The sequence below is a fragment of the Panthera leo genome, chromosome B3 (genome assembly GCF_018350215.1).
Source record: "Panthera leo isolate Ple1 chromosome B3, P.leo_Ple1_pat1.1, whole genome shotgun sequence".
Lineage (NCBI taxonomy): Eukaryota > Metazoa > Chordata > Mammalia > Carnivora > Felidae > Panthera > Panthera leo.
The window spans coordinates 106,385,379-106,412,110 of NC_056684.1; the positions used below are offsets into that span (position 1 = coordinate 106,385,379).

General features: G+C 35.3%; 2 protein-coding genes across 4 annotated transcripts in view; both read left to right on the forward strand.

The window, feature by feature from the left end:
• The window catches only part of LRRC9 (leucine rich repeat containing 9), a 112,460-nt gene extending 109,618 nt beyond the window's left edge, over positions 1-2,842 (forward strand). Inside the window, exons 32-33 of the mRNA XM_042943393.1 lie at positions 784-952; positions 1,796-2,842. Of these exons, the coding sequence (XP_042799327.1) occupies positions 784-952; positions 1,796-1,835 (209 nt within the window). The 3' untranslated portion in view covers positions 1,836-2,842. The remainder of the gene's footprint in view (positions 1-783; positions 953-1,795) is intronic.
• Positions 892-26,732, forward strand: part of PCNX4 (pecanex 4) — a 64,080-nt gene continuing 38,239 nt past the window's right edge. Inside the window, exon 1 of one of the 3 annotated variants that reach the window (XM_042943400.1) lies at positions 892-952. The gene's annotated coding sequence lies outside the window, so the exon portion shown is untranslated. Of the gene's footprint in view, positions 953-24,865; positions 24,927-25,832; positions 26,279-26,732 lie in introns of those variants that run through there. The other 2 variants (XM_042943401.1, XM_042943397.1) reach the window with 2 other exon arrangements.

Here is a 26,732-nt window from a genome sequence, read left to right on the forward strand (position 1 = left end):
GTAACATTCCACTTTGCTTGGGACCACTGGTGGCAATAAAATTGAACATCATGAATTTATAAAATGATCTAAGAACCTACCAAGAACAGTATATTGTTCTGTGTGATTATTTCAAGAAGAAACTCAGTTAAAAGAAACCCCAAATCATTTACTTTGTTAAGATGTTATTTTTTTAACTTATTTTTCATACTTCTACATACTAAATGGCTTTAAGATTTTAGTCACGGTGAGAATTTTTATGCTTCTGTCTGATAGATATAACTATTAGTAAAATAGGACATACTAAATTTTTAGCCTCCTTAACAGTACAATGTCCTCTTCGGGAATGGCATCAATATCTTTTTTTTTTTTTCCTGGCACTAGTTCATTCCTGAATTCATCTCCATAACATCCTCAGATCTGTCTTCAAAATTTGTCTGTGACTATATTTGAGGTTTTTCTTGAAAAGTCTTATAATTTCTCTCCTATCTTCTGACTATGTTGCCCCGATTTTTATTTTGAAAAATTATGGTCACTTTGTCTGTACATTTATTACAGCACACAGCTCTAGATATTTATATTTTTAAAAATTACCTAGAAATAATCAAATAGATTCACTAACTCAGACATTTAAGCAGCATTGAGTGCTAGAAATATATTCCAATTCCATAATTTTATTTAAAATTTTAAATTCATGTTATGAAATATGTACAGGATACATTCAGCTCAAGGGCAGCCAAGCTTTATTACTTAATTCATTTCATTACTTACTGCTTCTCATTCTTTCACAATTCCTAATTTCAGACAAAAAAAACAAGAATGCAGGGACTCTGACAAATAATCCTCGGAGCATCCATGCAGAAATAGCTTTTCGGCAACTCAGAGGAATAGATCCCTCTCCGCCTCTTTTATCACATCAGAATATGACATCTCCAACTACACAAATGTACCAGAGCAACCCAGATGAGGGAAGGTAAAACTATTCTGTGTTTTAACATCATTTCTCATCATTAAAAAAAAAACTCCCCAAATTTGCTAGTCATGTATAAAAATAGAAAACATTATTGGATACTATTATTTATTTACTGAGAGCAGGGAGAAGCTGTCAGATAGCATAAGGCTTCTCCCACATTCACAAAACCTTTCCCGAAGTCCAGTATATTTACTTCATAATTCAAAAAGACTTAGAAATGGCTATCAAGGTAGAATAGTGCTCACCTGATGCTTACATGAGGGAACACTGAAATAAACACTTGTAATTATATTCTCTCTGAAGTCACTTCTCACTAAACGTGCAACATGATTCACTTACATTTTGAACAACAAGATAAATTCAACTCTGAAATCACGAAACACCAAGAATTTTGTTGATTCTTCAAACCTCTTCCTATAGTTCCGATTTGCCTCTCCTCCAGTCTGGACCCTCTCCCTGGAGGCCAGCTCAGTGCCTAAGAACCTGCTAATTCTCATTAAGAATCCACTCTGTTCAACACCTGTCTGCCTAGAGTTCCAGTTATTACCTGTCCCCCAGCTTCTTTGGAGCCAAGCTCCAATTCATCTATTAGTGACCTACTCAACAGCAGATCTAGTGTAGGCCTGGCTCTTGATGTACTGACTTCCTTCCTATTATCAGTCCTCAGGATAACCTGATTTTTAAATGTCCAAAAATAGGATCATTTTCTCTACTGCACTGTCTTTTTGGAATTGAACACATATAAATTACAGAAATTATTTAGTGCAGAATGACCTTAAAGTAGCTGATCCATTAGGAAAATAAGTCATATTATTTGACTTATAAATATCTTATTTCTGACAGAATTCCTGGCAGCCACTTTCCAAGATCAAATCGAATGTAACTGCCTAAAGAGAAATGAATATACACCAAGAAACCTATTTCTGTTTAGTAGTTGTACCAAAATTAGCAGACAGTGTTGGTGGAAATATAATATATAAGATAATCATGTTACTTATTTTACTGAAGCACTTCAGTTCCATATGATGATAATTTCTGTCACCCTGGTTGAATTTTACTTTAATATCACCTCTCTTAAACTTTATGATTATCTTAATTTTTCATTTGAATTTCTATATTAAAAAAATCATGAACCATTATATCCTACAATTTGAAAAGATAGAAGTAGCGTAAAACAAAGTCCAGAGAATCAAATATTTAGTGCTGATATTGGAAGCATTTAGTTACAAACTCTTATTGTGGTCTGTCATATGAAGATACTAAGAAAAGGTAATTCTAGTAAATATGCATATTTTATTTGCTGAATATCTGTTCGTTTGAAGTTAACAAAAACTAAAGTATACATTTCTTACCAAACACAGCTATTACTAAAGCAAGTTGAGCTTTGCTCATTGAATTACAAACTAGTTTTTTAGAACTAAAATTGGGGAAAAGTACACTTAAGCCAGATCTGTCCTAAGAATTGTTTAGACATGCAAATTATGGGCATCAGTAGTACTTCCTGAAGGTGGCTAATTGCAGGTGCAACCAGGCATTCATGCTCTAAGAATAAAAAAGAACTATTTCAAATACAAAATGTGTTAATTGTACCCATAGTGTACTAGCAGTTTGAGGCTAAAAAGAACATATGTTCAAACTGAGTGGACACTTTTAAATTTGAGATCCTTAATAATTTATTTCACTGGAAATAATTTATCTAAAATTTTACACTGCATAGTACTAGGGCACATCACAAATAAATCAAATATGGTTTTGAATTTGATTGTTTTATTAGATACAGCTCTTTAAATTAATGACTAAATTGCCAATCATATTTTGATATAAATGGGCTCTACAATTCATGAATTATTCTACTAAAATTTTCCAAGTATTGGTTCAACACTGCATGTAGTTTTCATACTATTTTAGATGTTCCTTACATGAAAATAAATTTTTACTAAAATATTTGTATTTTTTAATCTACCTGGAAATAGGCTTAAAGATATTTTGGAAACTAATTCCAATGTGTTTGCAACAATATTGTATCTTTTCTTCTTCAAATGCTATATATGCTTATGATTTAATCATGTAATGCTTAAAATTTCAAACCCAATACAGATTGATTTTATACTTTTTAATGTGTGGTTTTTAAACAACTGTTACTCTTAGCTGAAAATAAGATCCTTTGTTTAAAAAACAACTCTGCAGTTCTTATGATGTCCAGAAGATGTCTTTCTTGCCCTTTAGTTTTAACAACTGCTTCCCTTACAGTGTTTGGATGAGTGTCTGCTCTTCATTCTTTGTTACTAACTTGGCATCGCCAGCTTTTTTTCTTTGATGATAATGTATAAATGAAATACTGAATATGTGTTACTTTTATAATGAAAATTGCCTTTTCAAATAATAAATCTGGTGGGAAAAATAAGTGCAACTGGCTTTCATTAGACAAAAAGAATTTACAAGAATTAGAAAAGTATAAAGCAGGAAAACATAACTCATTATTCAGCATCCACTTAACATTTAGCATATTTTCTCCAACGATTTTTCCTATCCATTTGGAATATACTTGAGATGATCATTTGATTTTTATGTACTACACATTGTTAAATCTTGAGATATCATTTCTATTATAAATTTTTAATTACATCTGAATTTCCTAAAAGAAGTAAATGAATTTATAATACATAATTTGATATAACATTAAAAAATATTAACATGTATTTAGGCATTATTAGGCGACATACAGAAAATAGACACAGATCCAACCTTTAGAACATTTTAACATAAAACGTGATAGGGGCGCCTGGGTGGCTCAGTCGGTTAAGTGTCCATCTTCAGCTCAGGTCATGATCTCACAGTTCATAGGTTTAACCCCATGTTGGGCTCTGTGCTGACAGCTCAGAGCCTGGGGCCTGCTTCAGATTCTGTGTCTCCCTCTCTCTGTCTCCCTCTCCCTCCCCCCACTCACGCGCGCGCACTCTCTCTCTCTCTCTCAATAAATAAAAACATTTTAAAAATGGGAAAATGTGATAAATTATTTCATATAAAAGCAATGAGGAAGATCATTACTAAGGTAATTTGCACAGTTCTGAATTTTTTTCTGCCATGATGGCAGATGACACTGACATGATATACAACATAATCCCCTGAAAATGCCTAGATAGGTTAAACTGTTGGTTATGTGCAGTTCATAAAATAATAGCTATAACTGCATCCCTTTCCTGTTCAACAAAACAAAAAAATGTAATTGAACATGAGAGATGTTTTTGTAGGAATGACTTTATTTTTTTAATGTTTTTTAATTTTTTTTTTATTATTTATTTTTGAGAGAGACAGAGCGGGAGTGGGAGAAGGGCAGAGAGAGAGAGGGAGACAAAGAATCAGATACAGGCTCCAGGTTCTGAGCTGCCAGCACAGAGCCTGATGCGGGGCTTGAACCCACGGACCACAAGATCATGACCTGAGCTGAGATGATGCCCAACTGATTGAACCACCCAGGCACTCCTAGGAGTGACTTTAAATCTGCCCTAAATTATTTAAGTAAGTAATTCACAAACTGAGCAATTTTAAGTTATAGTTACAAATTATTTGTAACATACCTCACAACTCATTACAACAAAACAGGCAAATAGTGCTTTAAATTTACAAACTACTAGCCCATATTTTACATAGTTTATCCTAATACCACTCTATGAAGTAGATAAGACATTTATTGTCTCCATTTATAAAGAAACTGGCTCAAGGAAAAGAGTAGATATCATACCAAATCCTAGGGTTTTTTTCCACTCCAAATTCATTACTTTTTCAATTACTACAAGTGAACTGACATTTAATTATTACTAATATGTAATCAGCAGTAGTAGAGCCCTAATGTATGTAAAAGCTATAAACTATTCATCCTCTTCCAGTATATTTAGCTTAAGGAAAATGCATAATTTCCACAGTAAAATTAGTTCTTTGCCCCCAGCAAATGTCCTGACAGATTTATTTTGCATGCAGTCATATGCATGAATATAGACTTGTTTTAAATTAAAAAACATTTCCACAAACAACCTTGAAAACTAAAGTTAGGGCACTTTATAGGTTAGGAGCCTGTAACGCTGAACTGAATATAGATGATGTCAAAGTGATCTTCTGATTTCTGTATATGAAGATTGACCATAATAAAGTAATTATCCAATAAGAACTTTATTATTTACTTCTTTTTGTATTGTTCTAGACTTCTCTGATTGTTGACACAAAATTAACTATGGTCATGCACATATTTTTGCCTAGAATATTTAGTATGCACTGTGTGTATGTTTGCAGGCACTCATGACCAGTTTTAAAATAATTCTTGCATTTAAGTAACATGCCATTTCACTCTTTATTCATAATATTTCATACATTATAAAAACTGTTTAATGTTTTTAAACATTAGATCTTACTGTTTGTTAGTCATGCTATGGGCTCTTAGCTTCAATTAAATGTTACCTACATAAAAAGAAGTAAATTATTTACAGTTCTATAAGAGTAGAAGCAAGCACTTACGGCCAAGTTCTGTTGGTTATTCAATGAATCTGATCAAATCAGTTCTTTTTATGAGAAAGAAACTGGCTGGGTTTTTTTTTATTTCTCTTACTATAATACTTAGAGCTTCTGGATGACCTCCAAGTGCTTAACTACTCTTCTTATTCATCTCTCTGCATTTACCTTCACAAATAAAATATTTTTAAAGACTTTTTTAAAGTAATCTCTACACCCAATGTGGGGCTCTAACTTACAACCCCTAGATCAAGAGTCACATACTCTACCCACTGATCCAGCCAGGCACCTCAGTTGAAATATTTTTAAAGAAAAAAGTATAAAAATTGCAATTTTAGCTCACAGCTGCCTTTTATTAGAACTAGGTCAGCAAGAAGCACACAGTTATTTTATTAGTAATATTTTATTTCTGGAAGTTTTTATCTTATAAGAATATGAATTATAATATTCTTTATTATTCTTTGTCTTTAATTTGTGAATAAAAATACTTTGTAAACTACTGAAAAGACATTTCTCAGACCAAATCTGTGCATTTTTTACCTTTAAATTTTGTTTTGGTGATGATTTTTCCTTATAATTAAGATAAAATGAATGATTTTATAGCCAAAACATGAAATGCTGTAACCTCAAAATAGAATAGTATATTCTAAGGAACTCAGACGTAGCTTTGAAAGTGGTAATTATCTGAAACCACATTATTTATCACTTATGTTTTATGTATTAGACCATACCTTAACTATATGGTCTCTTAAGTAAATCAAAGGCCAACTCATCAATATCATCATTTTCCATATAAAATACATGTGATTCTGAAATGCTAAGTTTAAAATTAGAATAGATATTTCCTTATATTGTATCATTTAAAATAAGAGTGTTCCCATAGGCTCTGAATAAAATTCTGTTAATTAACTTACAAATGTTTAAATATATTTAATACCAGCAGAGTTACATTTTTAAACATTACAAAGAGAAAAAAAGGTTAGTGATGATCTTCCTATTTTTGTAAACCATTTATGGTTACATCTATTTTTAAGTAACAGTATCTATATTTTAAATAGAAAAAAAATAAGATCATATGGTTTAAAAACTGTAGATTTTAATCAGGGATCTGCATGTTTTACAACTTGCTTATTTTAAAACATTTTTTCTAGAAAATGTTTTAGATAACTTTAACAGTTTGGCTGTACTATTTGATCCATCTTTAATTATAACATGATGCCCCCTCTTTCCTCAAAATGTTCTGCCGGTATGTTTCTCAAAGAACAACCAAAAGAGACTAATCTATAAAAAAATATATCAATAACATTTTTAAGTTTCCAATTATTTCTTATTTCTTCCCATCAATTTGGCTGAGAACAGGTATTTACAAACACTGGTAGCCTACTTTCTTATGGTCTTTCTTTTTTTTTTATTTTTTTTTTTATGAAGTGCTTTAAAAGAGTTCAATCAACCTTAATGGTGCATTTTTAGTTAAGGAAATAGAATGCGGAGAAGTCAATTTGAGCTCCCAGACGAACAAGTGTCTTGAGAAAGAATAGGCATAAATGGGTTTAGAAAACAGGGAGAGTAGGAGTAAAATGCAGTGAGCAGAGCACTCAGGGAAGCCAGATACAATGGAAAGAGTAAAATACTGCAGAGCTTTTTAAGCTACATACAATTGGAACAATGGACTTGATCCAGCCATCTATGTTAAACTGTTAAAAGGTGAAAAGCAAGCTGGAATTCTATAAAGAGTGTTGAGGAACAGTAGATTGAAGAGCTTTAAATCTAAAGAGAATGAATGCAGTCATTCAATAGGATGGAAATGAAGTCAAAATTGGCATATTTCCCTGGTTAATTTACCTTGCGAAGGACTCTGTTCAGTTTTAGGCATTAAGCCATTATTTGCAATGAAATAGTCTTTAAATTGCCACCTTTGGAGTTTTTAAGCAACACAGTGTACATCTATAAATTTCACATGGACATACCACATATTCATACACATATACATGAAAGTAAAAATACAACATATAGATCTCACATAATTGTAACAATTTAATACTATAGTTTACAGCCCACAGCACACTAAGTATGTCAAACTTCCCATTCTCCAAGAACAAAAAAGACTAACTTAGTAACAAAGATGCAAGTGTGCAAGTACAAAAACTTGAAAAAGAAAACTAATCTAGAATAACACATGTAACTCATAGACAAGAATGCTGTGAAATGATTGAATGGCTACATTATTTTTTATTAGCTAGCAGTCAATCAGAAGAGGTTTTATTTTTACATTTTTGGAAAACTTTTACTGAATATGTTGATATACTTTCCTGATTTAGTAATTAGAATAAATGAAATTTTATCTTCAATGATTTATGCTGACTGGGCGACGGTTGTGCATGATTTACAATTTCAGAAAAACGTAGCTGAAGGAAGTGTGTGGCATGTATCTTGTACAGAGGATATCACCTTGAAAGTTGCTTATAGCCAAGGTCTGATGTTATATTATTATTATGTTTAATGAAGGTAGGAGTACATCTGTGGAAACAGATCTAAAACATCTATAAATAGAAACTAAGTAAGACTAAAGTCCAAACATGAGCAGGTTGGACTATTAACTCTCAAAAAGAATAATTATGAGAATGTTAAGTTATAAAATCATCATCCTTTTTTGTTACTACATACTTTAAATACTTATTTATTCTCTTTAGACTTAAGCATTAACTGACCAATACTGACATTATCAAAGATTTAAAGGGTAGCTACAACAGACTTCAACAATGAAGAGTTCCCAGTATCATGGAACTGTTTCAAGTTTTTAAACACTGATACTATTCCTTTGATATTTATCACTTATTCATTTGCATGTGTGATCAAGCTTACCACAGCTAAATGACCTATATATTAAAGAGGTAAACACATGAATAATGTTATAGCAAAGAATAGAGGATACACAAGTAACAAAAAGAGTAATATAAATCAAAGAGCTGTCCTCCCACATAATAGATCACTTCTATTTCATGACATTATACCCTTATTGTTCTTTTGCACTTATAAAAGATGTATACCTCACCATCTGGGAGGCCAAAACCTCAATTATAGACAGTTATAAAATCTTCAATTGAACATATCAGTATAACAAAGAAAGCAATATCAGAACCAATCCCAAGATCTATGAAATTATTTCCTCTAGGAATTACAAACTTAGAAGACTTCAGGGACCTGCCAAATATGAAGGAGACCAGATATAAGAAAAATTCACAGCCAGAAATATAATCAACTGCACTTTCACTGAAATAAAATGTGCTAGTTTCTGTTTGCCCTCCCATATCTACTTTGCACCTTTTTCCTGATTTGTGACTCTAGAGAATGACTCATGGACAACATCAACCAGGGTTCTTGTTCTATCTGGCAGTTGGGTTAGCCAATGGAAGACACTGCAGTATATCAAAGAGAGTAAGAATGAATAAAATTTAGGCTTTAGTAGTAACTGTATTCCTTTACAAGGGCCCCAGCTCCTCTTGCGCTCTCCTAAAACTTTCTGGATTCTCACAAACTCCCACCTCTTACACTTCAGGCCTGAGGCTGTTGCAGATTCGTAATGTATCACCAATGCTGGTCTTTTATGATTACTCATCTGGTTTGAAACTGACACCTGACACCTTTTTCTTCCACAGAAAGATGTGTTTTTTGTTGTTGTTTTTTATTTTAGAGAGAGAGATTGCATGTGTATGAGCCAGGGAGAGAGGGGGAGGGAGAGAGAGAGAGAGAGAGAGAGAGAGAGAGAGAGAATCCCAAGGAGGGGATTCAGCACACTCAGCACAGAGCCCAATGCAGGGCTTGATCCCATGACTCTGGGAACATGATCCTGAGCCAAAATCAAGAGTCGGATGCTCAACCGACTGAATCACCCAGGCGCCCCTACAGCAAGATGTTAATGTAAGGCTGGAGTTGTGATGTGCAGCATGAAATATAGACTTGAATTCTAGGAACTACATTTTTTAATTAGTATTGTGGCCAAAAAAAAAAAAAAAATGTGTTCACAAACATAGGAACTAATTATGGATAAAATCTTTGCAGTTTTTACATACTACTCCTGCAATGTCTATAAAATTCTGGTATTTCAATGAAACTTTACTTTTCAATTCACTAAATTCCATTTATAACAATTCATTCTCATTATCAAAATTGGGAAAACTAACTGCACAATTATTTCATGTTCATAAAGTTTGAAATCATGTAAACATTGCAATCTAGTCTTTAACTCCCCATTGTTAGAAGTGTCATGCTGGCCACCACTTGCTTTTCTGGAAATAAATTTTAGCCTAAGTAAGGGGGTTAGATTACTTCTTATCAAACTTGCAAAGATAAAATTTCTCTAGGATTGAGTAAAGTAAACAATATGTCTGAGTAACTACTAGGGAATGTTTTTCCAGAGAAATTTTCAGAGCATTTAGATGTAGTATCGGCCCAAAAGGCTGTCCTTAAAGCAATCTTCACTAGTGATCTGAGCCAAGAATTTTGTGGATGATTTGCACAAATCAATTTTCCTGGTTGAAAAAACTCTCTACAAAACTGTGGTTGACTAAGCACCAAACATATTGTGCAGCACAACAACCTATGGTATTGTGGATCTGGTTCATTAAGTTCTCAGTTCTATTCCACCCCCACCTGTACTATAGAGTTTCCCCCTCGATTGTAGGTAATTTTCTATTTGGGGCTGAAAGCCTAAAGAATTATTTTTCTTTATTATTAAATCTTACTAACTATTGCTCTTGCTATGCTCAGAATTTTTCTCTTTCTTTTATTGGCGGCCAGTGTTTGAAGCTAATGGCCCTTCTCTGTAGTTGCTGATGGTGATTTTTTTTATTATTCCTGTTGTTGTAGTTGTTGATTATTATGTTAGAAATTGGGGGACAGTGATTCATTTGCCTATCTTAATCTAGAAGTTCCTACCTGAAGATTTTCATGTCTTTCCCAAACACAAAAATAATTTATGTGCTACTTTACTGTCCAAAACACTGAGTAAAGTTCTATTAATCTAAAGGGAACGTAGTGTATTAAAGATTGTTTTTTATCAAAGCTAGTAGCAATAAAATGAGTTTGATTAGTAAATTCAAGAAGTATATACATAGAAACTTTTGAGGAAAGTTAGACAAAATAGGAGATCCAAGAGAAGTAAAGAGTGTTTTGCATTTTTTCAATCCAAGGAGTAAGAAAATTAAGGATACTACCTGCCAAGGACTATGGTTTTGGTAAAGATTAACCTCATGACTACTCTTAGTTGTCCTGGCAATGGGAACCTCACCAATGAAAGTGGTATTATAATGAAAACAAAAACAAAACACCAAACTCATGCACATGAAGTGCATGACAATCACAGGCAAAGTAACTCACGGTCTGGCTAGCTCTACCTTGGGAAGACGTCTAGGGATGTTGTTTGAGAGTGGTTTGTACTCTTTTTAATCAGTTAAGGTAATTAAGTGCTATGTATCCATACTAACTTACCCGTTATATTTATGGCACTCACAACCTGGAAGGGTTTTTGCATGGAGAAAATGTAGTTGCTTATTATCTTCCTGTCAAGTGTAAGATGGCTGGGGATTGAAGGAATTGTAGCTCCTTGTTTACATAGCTTTCCCCATCCTTTGCTGTGGGCCCAGGTTTACTCTGCACAAAGAGAAAAGTGGGATTAGAAGTAAGAGTCAACACAGAAGTTCCTTGCTCCCATCAAGAATCATACTGACCCCACAAATAGAGATAACTGGATTGTACATCTATGCTCTTCTCAGCAGCAGTAGAAAATGCCACAAATAATTTAACATTTGCACACAATTTTTCCTGTGACTTTTGCAAACATCTCAGCCATATCTTTAACTTACTGATGAAAAGAATTTCTAATCAGGTTCACCTTCACAAAATCTTTGTTTCTACTCAGAGTACATAATTGTCTCCTGCACTCAATAAACTGTGGTATAAGAAGAAATAGATTCGATCTTTCTCCCTGGTTTCTGACACAACACTCCAAAAACTCTTGGAATTTCCTGAGTGATATGAGTATCTTTTGTCATTCGTAAGGAACCCCTTTAGAGCACATCCGAGTTTATGCTAATGAGGTGACCCAGGGTGGGGCTCCTAGAAAGCATCTGGATGGAACTGATCATCAGAAAGACCAAGTGATTAGAGGGTTGGGACTTTCAACCCCACTTACAACCTCTGGGAAGGGGAAGCAGGGTGAAAGCTGGAGAGTAGAGATCTAGAACAACTCTTCAGTGAGGGCTTGATGAGCTTTGAGGTTGTTAAACCCACATGGCAGGATGGTTGGCACACCCAGTTCCACAGGGACAGAAGATCCTATACTAGGGACACTTTTGGACCTTGCTCTGTGTACCTCTTCTTCGTCTCTATCTTCATAATATCTTTTATAAGAAGCTGGTAAACGCAAGTAAATGTTTCTCTGAGTTCTGTGAGCTACCTGAGCAAATTAGTCAAATCTGAGGAGTGGGTTGTGGGAACCTCCAATTTATAGCCAAAGAGTCAAAAGCACAGGTACCAACCTGAACTTAAGGCTGGTGTCTGAAATAGGGCCAGTCTTGTGAGATTGAGCTCTCAACCTGTGGGATCTGAAGCTATCTCCAGAAAGACAGTGTCAAAACTGAGTTAAATTTGTGAAACACCTAGTTGGTTGACTGAGAATTGGGAGAATTGCTTGGGGGTGTGGAAAAAACACACTGGAACATGTAAAGAATACTAGATAAATCATCTCTAGATAAAACTAACAGATGTCAGTATAAGCAGTGTATAAGCAGCATATTAGAATGGCCTCTAAGAATTGCCCCACAAGATACTTTTTAACCACAAATAGAACAATTGTAACTTTGCAGTAGAAAAACCTGGTAAACACCACTTTAAGTGATCAAATTTAATGTCACCAATAAAATATATCAATACCCTGATGTAATGCACTGATAAGAGCACATCAGTTCTGTGATAATCTCACCAAAAATACATAATCTGATCATGAAAAAATACCAGAAAAACTGAAACTAAGGGACATTCTACATGTAACAGGCCAATGACTTTTTAAAAAGGTCAGGGCATTGAGGGGCACCTGGGTGGCTTAGTGGGTTAAGCATCCAATTCTCAATTTCAGCTCAGGTCATGATCTCACGGTTCATGGGTTCAAGCCCCACTTCTGGCTCCAAGCTGACAATGCAGAACCTGCCTGGAATTCTCTCTCTCCCTCTCTCTCTCCCCCTCCCCTTCTCATGCTCTCTGTCTCTCTCAAAATAAATAAACTTAAAAAAAAATACAAATAAAAAGGTCAAGGGCATTGAATAATGAAAACTGAGAAATTGCCGTAGATTGGAGAAAACTAAGGAGACATGACAACTAAGTGTAATATGGGGATTCTGAATTGGATCTTGGACCAGGAAAAGTACATGAGTGGGAAAACTAGTGAAATCTGATAACGTCTGTAGATTAGTTAACAGTAATCACCAATGTGAACAGCTCACACAATCAACAGGAAGGCTAGAAATCCAGGCTCACAGAATGAGCTCCATGGAGAGCTGAGTGGTTAAAATCACAGGTGTTGTCATGACATTGGAATAAATTAGGGTACCAATGCCCTGCTGCTACCTCAGTGTTACTGGGCCTTGGATGTTCCTGCTGCCATTAGAATGGATTCTAACTCTTCCTACTGCTTCACTGCCCATGATTACATTGAAAGCCCCAAGAAGATGGCCAAACGTACACTGCCTGCCAAAACCTTAATTAGGAGAGTTTAAAATAAGCATTGGTATTTTTCACCTTTCCGTGAGAGTTGTGGCCTGCCCACTGATGCTTCCACAGTGGCAAACAAAAGAAAAGGATTCGAATGTTGGGCAGCTCAGTTGGTTAAGCTTCTGGCACTTGGTCGTGAGACTGAGCCCTGTGTTTAGGCTTTGGCTGGCTATGGAGACTGTTTAAGATTCTTTCTCTCTCACTCTCTTTTTTTCTCTCTCTCTCTTTCCCTTTGCCCCTCCTCCACTCTCACTCTCGCTTTCTCAAAAATAAAACAGAGTGGGCAGCTGAAAGATGACAAATATGCAGTACATGAAATGATTTAAACTATTTTATGTTTTTGTATTGTATTTTATTTATTTTGAGGAAGAGACAGCATGAGTAGGAGAGGGGCAGAGAGAGAGGGAGGGAGAGAGAATCCCAAGCAGGCTCCACACTCAGCTGGGAGCCCAAAGCAGTGATCTCACAACCATGAGATCATGACTTGAGCCACAATCAAGAGCCAGATGCTTAACCCAAGCCACCCAGGCACCCCTAAACTATTTTAATGGAGTTGAACAGAAATATTGATGTTTATCTAGAAGTTTTTAAAAAGTGGCTTCACTAGAAGGTGGGTAAACTATGGGAGTTTGTTATTTTGTAAGGTAGGTAATTTCCTACCTTCTTTCTTCAGATTCCTTTGGGAAACTCTTCCTCAACTCTATGTTAGTGTGGGGGTTGCCAATGACAGGGGTAGGCACACAGGACCTGAAGTTGAGACATGGACATTGGCAGAGTGATTTCTTCTTCAACTGCAATTCTTTTTTTTTTTTTTTTTATGAAATTTATTGTCAAATTAGTTTCCATACAGCACCCAGTGCTCATCCCAACAGGTGCCCTCAATACCCATCACCCACCCACCCCTCCCTCCCACCCCCCATAAACCCTCAGTTTGTTCTTCTTAACTGGAAGGATGTGTGAGTATGAAGCCTCTGAAAGCATTTGCCTTCTGCCCCTAGGAAAGACTCTCTTTGAAGAATAAAGCAATGCAAACCAAGAGTGGAGAAAGTCCTAATAGTGGTCTTTGAGCCTCTGGGTGTTTTTTTTTTTTTTAATGCAGTCTTAAGATCTACTCTTGAACTTCTCAGTTATGTGAGCTAATACATCTTTTGGGGAGTTCAAGTTCTGTCATTTGCAACCCAAAGTATTCTGACATAGTGTAATGCATAAGATCTAGAAGAAATATACTTTCTGTTTTGAGTTCTAACAAAGAGTAATGAAGAAATACAGTATCCCCACTTCCCACAGCAGGAGTAGGAAGGATATTGGGTCATCAATTCATAAAACAGATTAGTTTTAAAAGTAAAGAAAATGCAACTCCTCTTAGAATCAAAGGAACTATGGCCTGGGGAAAGAAAAGCTGTTAATTACTTGAGAAAGTCAAAAGCAGGAGTAAAAATCCTAGATTAAAGTCATACCATCAAATCCATGTTTGATACGAGAATTTCTTAATAGGAAAGAAGTAAGAGGGGTGCCTGGGTGGCTCAGTTGGTTAAGTGTCTGACTTCGGCTCAGGTCATGATCTCACGGTTCGTGAGTTTGAGCCCCATGTCAGGCTCTGTGCTGACAGCTCAGAGCCTGGAGCCTGCTTCGGATTCTGTGTTTCCCTCTCTCTCTGCACCACCCTCACTTGTGCTCTGTCTCTGTCTCTCAAAACTGAATAAACATTTTTTAATAATTTTAAAAAATAGGAAATAAATGTTTCATAAGGTTAATTCTTTTAATAAGGTTAATTACTTTAAAAATTAGAATCTGGCCTGCATCAGGTGGTATAAAGCTTAAATAATGTCATAATAAAAGTCAAAGGATCCATTGTCAGATTTATCATTATATATCTATAAAATCCTAACTTCTCTGGAAACTCTGGTTTCTCACCTCTAACACAGCATCTCTAAAACTGTGATTGAACATTAAGAGTTCATTTCAGTCTGACAGTTACATTTTTTTGCTATTGCCAACATACATGAGCTTAGAAAAGCACGAAAAGTAGAATAAATTTCAAATCATACATTCGAGCATAATGCCATATAATTTGAGGATACCCATCTTAAAATTCTTTTTCCAATTGCCTTATGTATTTCATTTTTTCACTGTAGTGTACTTTTAAATCTATTGACTAACTCTTCTTTCAACTTTTGATGTATATCTAGTAATCAATCCATAGCTGCAACCACTTAAAATTTTTTTATTATGTAATAAAATATACAGAACATAAAATTTACCATCTTAATCTTTTATTTTTTTGAATTGTGAAATACACATAAAATTTACCATATGAACCATTTTTAATTGTACAGATCAATGGCATTAAAAATATTCACAGTATTGTGTAACTATCACCACTATCTATCTCCAGATTTTCACCTTCCAAAACTGATACTCTGTACCCATTAAACAATAACTTCCCCATTCCTCCTTTTCTAAGGCAACAGCCTGGCAACAGCCACTTTACTTTCTGTCTCTATGAATTTGATTACTCTCCTATAGATAGAACCATACAGTATTTGTCTTTTTGTGACTGGTTTATTTCACTTCGCATTATGTCTTCAAAGTCCACCCATGTTGTAGCATGTATCAGAATTTCCTCCCAAGGCTGAGTAATATTCCATTGTATGTACATACCACATTTTGCTTATCCATTCATCCATCAATGGACACTTGGTTTGCTGCCACCTTTAGTGGAATAATGCTGCTATTGTAAATAATGCTGCTATGAAAATCAGTGTACAAATATCTCTTCCATCCCTGCTTTCACATCATGGGGAATATACCCAGAAGTAGAATTTCTGGATTTTATGGTAATTCTATGTTTAATTTTTTTGAGTAACCGCGACACCATTTTTCACAACAGCTGCACCATTTTATATTCCTACAAATAATGCACAAGGGTTCCAATTGAGAACTACTTCTATACATTGAAATGTTTTATTATTTTTAAATGTTTCAAAAACATTGAAACGATCATCTAACCATGCTAATACAGCTATCATTTTCTAAAATCTAAGTCTTCTCATTTGTATATCTCACAGAACTGTAATACTTTATACAATTTTTTATTTTTTCTGCATTCTACATCTTGAGCATTTTCCATATTACAAAGCCCAAAAATATCATTTTAATGTCTGTATTATATTCAACCAAAGGGAAATACTATTTTTCTCTTAATCATTAGACATTTGAACATTTAAGTTGCTTCCAATTTTATGTCATTAAAAGTATGCAATAAACAACATATGTTCATAAGTCCTTTTACTTCTGAGGAATACTTTCTGTAGGAAGGTATTAATCAGTTAAAAAGTTTACATGTTTTTATAGAGTTGTGACAAATATTACTACATTTATTTCCAAAGGGGTCATAACGGTTTCTATTACCCTAGCAATCTCACCAGAATGACCCTTGACAGGAGGTAGTTATCTTTCCATGCATCTCTAATTCTCTAACAAGCTATCACCTAGTAAACACACAATATGTGTTTACCAATTGAACTCATGAATGAATAAATAAGAATGGCATTTAACTGAATCTTCACCATTACCCAATCTTATTTGGTTGCTAATTTATGACAGACAGTGCATTTTAGATGGGGTTAAACTATTTTAAAGCAATGAAAAATTTGGCTTGCAAATCGGAAGGTTCATAAAAAATGAATCATGCCAGCATAAAGGTCTTTCTTGGTATTTAAACATGTTCCTATCCATTGCCAAGTGTAATGTAATTTCACTCAATTATAATCTTTCATTCTAAACATAAAATAGTATTGTGGGATCACTTTCCTAACTTGCCATCTTTTGTAGTATTGGGTAGATTAAACCTTTACTTAGCATTTATGGATCAGCAAACAAAATAGTATCAGCCATCCTCAACTCCAAACCAAAATGTAATTGACTCTAAGTTTTATCTTACTTTGTTCATTTTTCTTGTGAATTTCTATCCATTAAACCATGGGTTCTTTGACATTAAATAATGTTTCCTTTCCATCTTTGTATAAAATTTTGCACAGTAGGAATCAATATTTTTTGTATATAAATATATATATTATGCTATACATTTTTGTTTAATCTAATTGAGGATTTTAAAGAACATGGTAAACGTAAATTATATATGCATTAAAATACACATTAAAAGGACATCCTCTTCATGTTAAAGTACTAGAATAAAATTATCAGATAAAAAGGAAGACAAAGTATCCTGATATTCAGTGTAGTATTCAATTCTTCACAGGTTGTAAATTATAATGGGAATGTTACAAAACTGTCAAATTCTTCCCAAAGCAATCTTCAAGTTAATCAACATAGACAATCACTCTTTTCATTTCTATGGCAATAGGAAAATTTTAAGCAATATCTTTTGATTGGAGTTGTCTTGAAAATTGCTTCGTGTTGGAGGCCTTATTTTAAAATGCAACAAGCCTGAAATATTAAATGTAATTTGTCATGCAGCCTAGAGAAAGAATGAAGCATTTGGTACATTTTTCCTAATTGTTTCTGATTGCTGCCTGGGTAGCTCCAGCACTTCTCCATCTTCAAAATCACCTTCCAGGGCTTTAACATCTTTGACCATTACTTTTAATCAAAGAGGCTGAACATAAAATAACGTGACTATTAGGTAGCAGAAATCTTAACTACACTGGCTTTAACATTTTTATTTAATTGACCTTAAAGACAGAGCCCTCAAAAAGTAAATTGTTAATGAATTCTGATTAAAGTGACAAATTACCTAATGTTAACACTGACATAAATCACTGTCCCAGGAAAAGTGGTCAATACTAAAGTCAGCAGAATTTAGTTTTCCAATGATAATCATGTTTTGTTAAGTCCTGCTTAATAATAAAGTCCATTCTCATACTTAATGTGTGGTTACTTAGAAAACTTATACACATTAAAAATTTGCATGAATTTCCTTCACACTAAAAAGCACTGTTTTTTTAAATTTCCACTACTGTAATCTGAAGTTCCCATGTCCATTCATCCAAGAAGGAAGATATCACTTATTGAGTTAAAATTTGATAAGGAGGTGAAGAAAATATTGGCAGAGTCTAGTAAATAGGGATTATGAAAAGAGGACAAAATATTTCAGAATGTTCTCAGGTAGCATTGCTTTTGTTTCTGAACAGAATGAGTCATTTTGAGAGGAGATAGTAATGGATGGGATATTTGTGCTATAATCAAAAGGAAAGGAAATTAGCTTAGGGCTCTCCTTGTTCACTTTCTCATGAGGCAAATATTCACTATGTGCTCCAGAAGAAAAAGGATAAAAATTCTTCCTGAAGGATTCCATATCACATTCAGGTACATATGTTTAGGATGTATATTTTTAAAGAAAATGTTGGGGAAAAGAGACACAGATTTAAAAAGAAGTCTTTTCATAGAGTAAGTGTAACTTTTAGGATTTCACAGTCCAGTGTTCTAGACCAGAGTATATTTAGGCGTGCAAATGATAGAATAACAAGTTGCACAGGGATACTGACTGAATTGTGCAATTAAAAGTGTATGCCTCTAAGCTAATTGAGCAATTCAGAATAAAAATATTTTCATTTGATTTTTTCAACATAGAACATGAGTTTTTTTTTGGTTTTATTACACGTGTTAGGTCATATGTGCCCTTAAAAAAAAAGCTTGTCTCTAAAATTTTATTCATTATTTTTGCCAAGAGAAAAAGTTATATGGGAAACGACTTACAGGGAAAAAAATCCATAGGCTAGTTTTATATAAAAACCACAAATAAAAATGATCCATAGTTTCTTTAAGTTTTTATTAATACCAGTTAACATACAGTGTAACATTCATTTCAGGTGTACAATTTAGTGATTCAACACTTAACACATTCAGTACTCATCACAAGTGCCCTCCTTAATCTCCATCACCTATTTAACCCATCCCCAACCCATCTCTCCTGTTTGTTTCTTAATACATGGTTGCTTCCACAAGTTAATGCATCTCTTTCTTGCATGCTGCTCTTTCTGGTTACATTTTCCACTAGTTACAAAGTATTTTAGGAGGAAAATTTCTATGTAAAAATGTGAATCCAGTATTTGGCTTGAAGTTCATATGTAACAGAATTTTAACTTTGAAGACTGATAATTATTCTAACATTTGTTTCTGTACATTGGTTTTCATTGAGACTAAAAGCATAAAAAGCAGCTCTGGTAAAAAAAAATTAATTACTGGCATAAGTTTTATTAAAAACTGCTGTACTTTAAAATTATATTGTTAAAGATGAGCCAGATATGAAAATTTCTTCCATTAACATTTAGTTATTGCCAGTTCAATAAAATAAAATTCCCATATATTTTATTTTACATATTATATATAACATACACTTTGTATAGATGCAAGTATTTTACATATACACATATCTGTAAAAATACATGTATACTTTACACATATACTAAAAATTAAAATTTTATATGCAACATACAAAGAAATTCTAATAATCTTGATAATGTATATATAAATTCAGCAAAGGCTCTAATTTACTATAAAATAAACTCACGTAAAGGATTCCTACAGATATATCACTGAAGTGGTCCAGATTCTAAGCAGTCTCTGATTACCAGAGCTCAAAATTTACCGATATGCCAAATAACTTATTGTAATTTTCAACTGAAATATAACATTTAAAAATAAATATAACATTTCTCTCCCTGTGAAAGCATCAATACTGTAACCACTTACTCATAGAAACTAGTAACTACATATTCCAATTAGTTTCTAGATAAAGGAACTAGTATAAAAACAAAAACCCACTATGCCACTTTTCTTGTTATATGATAGCTTGGTGGGTTTTCTTCTGGGGGGGGGGGTATAGAGATATTTTTTTACTGTCAATTTAATTTTGTACATAATTTTATATTTAAGTATTATAAAAAACAATATGTATTGTTGAAAATATATTAACAGCACAAAAGAGTAATATAAAAAGTTCCCCTTCCCATCAAACCCCAAATTAACCTTAACTTCTATCATAGTTCCTCAGGTAGCCTTCAAAAATACACTTATACAAAGCATGCTCATGCATACATCTAGGTTTAACGTAAGATCATACTATAATTTTTGAATTATACAAACTATAATTTTTAAATGTTTTACTTAAGTTAGACATGTCTGCATAGCAATACATGTAGATATACCTCCTTTTTAACTAATTTATTTAACCTGTTCCCTATTGAAGACTGTTTTGTATTTTGCTATTACAAATGTTCTAAGTACATCTTTGTACAAATATTGCTGCATACTTAGGTGAGAAATCTGTAAAGGTGGGATAACTGTTAAATATATTTCTAGACATGAAATTTCTGTTAAAGGCAACTGCAGAGCCAAGCAAAATTTCAAAGTGTATCTCCAATCTACTATCCCACCAAAATTGGTTATTGTTGTTGTTGTTATTTATATTTTATGTATACCTTTTGTCGTTGATACTTAGTTTATGTACAAGGTTTTTATTTTTTTTTTTGTTCGTGTGTTTTTTATGTATGTATGGTGGTGTTTTTTTTTTTTTTTCCAAACTGTGGTTTCATTTCCTATAAATATTTATCTGTGAGTAACCTCTAGTTTTCATATTTTTAAATATATTAACCTAAAGAGGGCATCACAATTTAAGCTGTAGGAAGTAACTCTAACCAGTGTGGACTTTTCCATTCAATAGCAATAATATCATCATGAGTCTGGAAAGATTGTGAGAAGGCATATAAACTTTCCTCTACCTTCAGACGAATTATACTAACTCCCTTTCCACTCCACTCCACACACATTCAATTACAATTTCAACCAAAATTTTATAAGGCAACTTGTTCGTTGCACTTCCTTATATGTTCATTCTACAGGAAAGTGAAGATAATGTTCACATGATCCTAAACAGTTGGTACATTTACAAATAAATGAGTTAGCAGGCAAATGCCAGGAAAAGGACATCTAAAAACTTCAGCTTTAGCTTTCGAAATGAGTAGTAAGACATATCCTTGATAACAGTGTCAATAGAAGAGGTTAATTTATGTTCCAATCTTAGTGTAGGACACTGGGAATAAACACTATGAAATCTGCACAGTCAGCTCTTATTTATGTGTACCAAAATATAAAGGGAAATCATTGTAAGTAATTGAGATCTATGTGTACCTTAATTTTTAGTAAAGAGTCAAATGAATGCGCATATGGATATTTACATAGAGTTTGATCTTTCAGTGATAGCTATATTCACAAACTCTTATGAAATTTAACGTAATTAAAAAATGAAACTCTAGCCTTTTAAATATTCCAATTTAGTGATTTTCAGTCTACCAAAAATTCTACTGTGTTCTTTTCAAACAAATACCTAAAAGAAGTTTCCAGTGGTGACAACTTTCTCAAGTAATATTAATTTAAACACTCCTGAAATTAAAATTTTAATCTTTGAAATTAGTGATATGAAATAATAATGAAATTTAAGAACTATATGAAAAATTTTAAATTCTTTTTTTTTTTTTTTTTTTTTTTTTTTGAGAGAGTGAGAGTGAGCAAGCTAGCAGGGGAGGGGCAAGAGGGGGTGGGGAGAGAATCTTAAGCAGGCTCCATGCTGAGCATGGAGCCCAAAGCAGGGCTTAATCTCAGGACTATGAGATCATGACCTGAGCCAAAATCAAAAGTCAGACGTTTAACCAACTGAACCACCCAGGTTCAGTTCTTAAAAATTCTTAAAACCTTAAAATTCTTAAAACCCCTTAAAAATTCTTAAAACCATAATCTGAGAAATTCTATCCTTCCCACTGTACACTCATCAGAAATTAATATACATTTTTCAGAATTATCATTTAGAATATATTGTAATTTACAACAAAGTTTAAAACCAATTAATGGCAAAGCTATGATTACAGTATACATTATTTTATGGTCCTAATTATGAACGTTTACCTAGTATGAAATTTTTTTCTGTGTTAAAGGAAGTTTCAATATTAAACTTTAAAGTTAACAATTAGTCACTCCTTGTCTTTAATTAATTTTATTGAAGTATAGTTGATATAACAATGTTACATTAGTTTCAGGTGTACAACACAGAGGCTGGACAAGCTCAAAAGTTATACTATGCCAACTGCAAGTGCAGCTACCATCTGTCACCATACTACCCTATTACAATACCATTGACTATATTCCCTATGCTGTGCTTTTCATCCCTGCCACTTATTCATTCCTTAGGAAGCCTGAATCTCTCTCGTTCACCCATTTTATCCATGCCACTATCCCCTTCCACTCTGGCAACCATCAATTTGTTTTCTGTATTTATCAGTCTGTTTCTGCTTTTTGTTTTTTTTTTTAGATTTCACATATAAGTGGAAGAATGTGGTATTTTTCTTTCTGACTTATTTCACTTACCATAATACCCTACTCCTTATCTTTAATAGCCTCATAACTCAAAGTCACCCAACCCATATGCCTGTAAACACACTAAAATTGCTACCGGCCACATGCCCATTCACATGGTCTTCATACACATTGAGATGCATATCATGTTTTGTGACATAAAGAAATTAGATGAAATGAGCCATGTAAGAAATACATCATCTCATTTTATAATCCTTTTTTTCTCTCCTGATGGTTTTCTTCACGTTCAGTAATACCCAAACCTTGGCATTCTTTTTCAAATCTCATGCTTCCAAATAACTTTTTTTTTTTTAATATGCTTCACGCCCATTGCAGAGCCTCACACAGGGCTTAAACTCAGGATCCTGAGATCAAGACCCCAGCTGAGATCAAGAATCAGATGCTCAACCAACTGAGTCACCCAGGCACCCCTCAAATAACTTTCTTTATGTAGAATACTCCTAAATCTCTATGTCTTAACCTGTTTCCCAAGGTCCAATCCTATATTTGCAACCGGACATATCCCCCAAGTCCTTAAAACACGTAACGCCTCAAAGTGGATTATCTTTCTTTCACCCTCAAACCTATTCCTCTTATGCTTACTTTAGGGTTCCTCAAACTTTGTGGTCACACAGCTTGAAGGTTAGGCTCATCTTTTTTCTTTGGTCTCCTTAACTCCCCCAACCATCCCCACCCTGATCCAATCCTTTACCAAATCTAGCTGTTCTATTGCCTTGCCCTGGAAGCGCAACTTTCAAATTCTCTGCAGCCACTTCTCCACTTTAAATCATCTTACCCTGTGTTGCTGCAGTTCTACATTATTTTCAGAGTCCTCTGGTCAATGACCTGTGAGCAATGGAGCAGAGTGAGGCTTTTATGATTTTAGGTTTGTCTGTTTTACTTTATGGCAAGAGGAGTAACTTGAAAATGAGCATTACCATTACACAAAAACGGGTATGCCGTGATAATGACTGGGCAAACATTTTCTCTGGCTGAAGAAGCAGGTCCAGATTTTTGGTAATGTTTCCTTGTATATCAATCAGCAGGGTTAACAGAAAAAAACAAAACAAAAACACGGATTTTTTGTTTAAACAAAACAAAACAAAACAAGGATCTTGAAGACATACAGATAAACGCTCAATTCTAAATCTCATTTATTTTACTTTTCTGCAGCTCAGATTCCTTATATTTGAAATGAGAATAATAAGCTATCTCATACGGTTAAGATTAAATAGGGTCCATAGGTACCTGACTTATGCTCTAAATATTTGTTAACTGAATGAATGGTGCTCTCCTGCCTGAAATACCTCCTTTCCCAGATCTTTATCCAGCTAACTTGTACTTATTTTATGGCCCCAGTGCCTATTTGTCTATCACACACTCAGTATTACTGATGTCCTTGTTAGTCTCTCATTATATTTCAGTAAATTCCTTGAGGATAGAATCCATGTGTTATTTGACTTTGAATCTGCAGCAATAGGTGTGATTCCTGGCAAACAACATCCACTACTTCAGTAAATGTTGAACGACTACTTTTTATACACTAGTAACCAAAGGCCTTGTACCATAAGCTTTACCCATTTTATTCTAAGGGCAAAGTAACCAACACATTGGAAAAAAGAAAAAATTAACAACCAAATATCTACAGCAGGTATCACAACAACAAAAATATTCTGATCGAATTCTATGTAATTGAAGGTGGCAAAAATACAGCCTCTCCTCATAAAGACAACAGCTCGTTCTCAATAAGCACTTAAACTGTGCCTAACTGAGCGATTTGGTTATTTAATCCAACCTACACAACTCCCTGTGCGATAAATTTTCTCTCTCTTATTTTACACGATTTGAAAACTGAGCACCAGGAAGACTAGGTAACCCCTAGATCACACAAGTAGGGAGCTGCGATGTCAAGATTCCAACAATTTGGGACTTCCTAATTCCAGAGCCTGTACCGCTAATCACACTACGGCCGACTTCTAGCAACTGCAGATGTCAGGTGGTATCCTGACCCATGATGACTAAGGCTAGTATGTCTTCCCTCAAAGTGAGGGAAACATTAGGGATGGACCAAGAGTACCTCTCCCCCTCACACTGAACTATGAAAGGTTCTACCTGCTAACTGTGTCAAGTATATGTACGTTATTGAAACTGCACAGGGTTTTCTTCCCACAATAAACTACACTTTCCCTCTGAATAGAGTAATCCTTGGTTTTCTTTTCATATTAACATACACACAAATTTCCTTACAGCTTGAAAACCTAGATGCTCGAGAACCAAGCCACCATTTCCAGTGAAACCAGAAAACAAACCAAAAAAGGGCCGCATTTATAGTTTCGAGGTAAAGAGATCCAAACAAGACAGTCCTTGAGCACTTAGAAGTCCCGAGTATGCAGAATTGCTAGTGTCAATCACACAGGAAACAGAAGTACCTTAATACTGACAAATTGGCTTCGGAGTTCCCTTAAAGAGCCTCTAAATCATTTGAGACCAATTTCCAATTGGTCTAATTTCCAATTAGACCAATGCTCTAAGGGGCCAACTTGTAGACTTCCAACAAGCAATCCAGAAGGTGTCCAGAAGATGAGTAAGAAATCAAACTTCATGGAAAATGGAGGCGGTGGGCGCGGGGCATGTAACTTTAAACCGGCAAAAGTAGGAGTTTGTGGCTACCTTCCAAAGATTCCCGTATCTTACACTGCCACTAAGTAGTAACAGTGGGCCAGGGCTTTCCACAACCCCCCCCCCCCCCCCCCCCGCAATTAGGATAGGGGACTTTGCCTCATTTTATTAACAGATACCTTCCTCGTAGCATGATTCAATGATGGGCATTTTGGTTCCTCGCATTTAAAAATGCAGCCACAAATCCACTCGGGGAGAAAAAGTATGCAATAAAAGGGCAATAGCTAGGACGTATAGCCAGTTCCAAATCTTCCAAGCTGAAGAGGGCGTATGAAGTATCACTAAAAACATTTATTACCGTCCGTGTGCCGAGTGGCGATGGCCAAAGTGCGGATGTGGTTAATGCAAGTGCAAAACACCGAGCGGCTGGAGTCACCCTACACTCCAGAATCGGCGGTCAGACCGCCGGTAAACCAACGCTCGCGAAATGGCTGCCGTACGTCAATCGGCCAGAAAGCATTACTCCCTCCCTCGGGCACGTCACATCACCAGGGAAACGGCGCTTTTGCGTAGGGGCGCGGCCCGGGTGAAAGTTCAGGGCTGGACCGGAGACCCCCGCCCCTGTCCCTTTGTGGATGCTTGTGGGCGCAAGGCGAGGCCAGAGTCCCGGAGTCTCCCACGGCCCCGGGTGAGGGGAGCGTGGGCCCAGGCCTGGAGTGACCAAAGCGCCCCTCTTCCCCAACTCCGCCTCGCTCGGCCGGCGGTGGGGTAAGCGCCCCGAAGCGAGCACGAGCCGGGGGCGGGGCGAGCTGGGGGCCCGAACCGCCCCCGAGCGCGATCTCGGTTCCGCGGCGGTGGCGGTGGCACCCGCTGGAGTTGACGTTAGCCATGGAAACGAGGAGCTGGCTCAGGCGTGACCTCGGGGAGCTGGTTGCCTGGCCGCTACAGCTTCTATGCCTTCGCGTTCGGGTCGCCGGCAGCCTCTGGGCGGGATCGCCCAACCCGGGTTTACCTGCAAAAATGCAGTCCCCGGGATGCCTTCGCACCGCCTCTGCCCTCGGGTGACTCGAGGTACGTTCGAACCCCGACATCCACCTGGGGATTTCTTGGTCATCTTAATTTCCAGGACTATGCAGAGTCACGTTCTTGCAGTTGCAGTTGCCGCACATTTCTTGTTCTTCGCTATAAAACCTTCAAATGCTATTATTGCACTTTTTAGACGGAAGATGAACTCCGTGCCTAGAGGAATCAATCCAATGTGACTTTAAGTTTTTTCAGAAAACTGCTTTAGCCTGTTGAGTTACAGCGTTTTGTCTCTAAGAGACACTGGTCAGATGGAAAACGGTCCTCTGGGTCTTGATTGAGTGATGTCCTTGTTTCACCAATACAGTTTACAAACTGCGTCCCTTAGATAGTCCTGTACTCTTTCCTTATGTCCAGCTAGACCACTTTTGCCCCGGCCTGGTCAACTTACGTCCCCCTGAACATGAATAACTCTTTCACCCTTAATCTGCCTTTTTTCAAA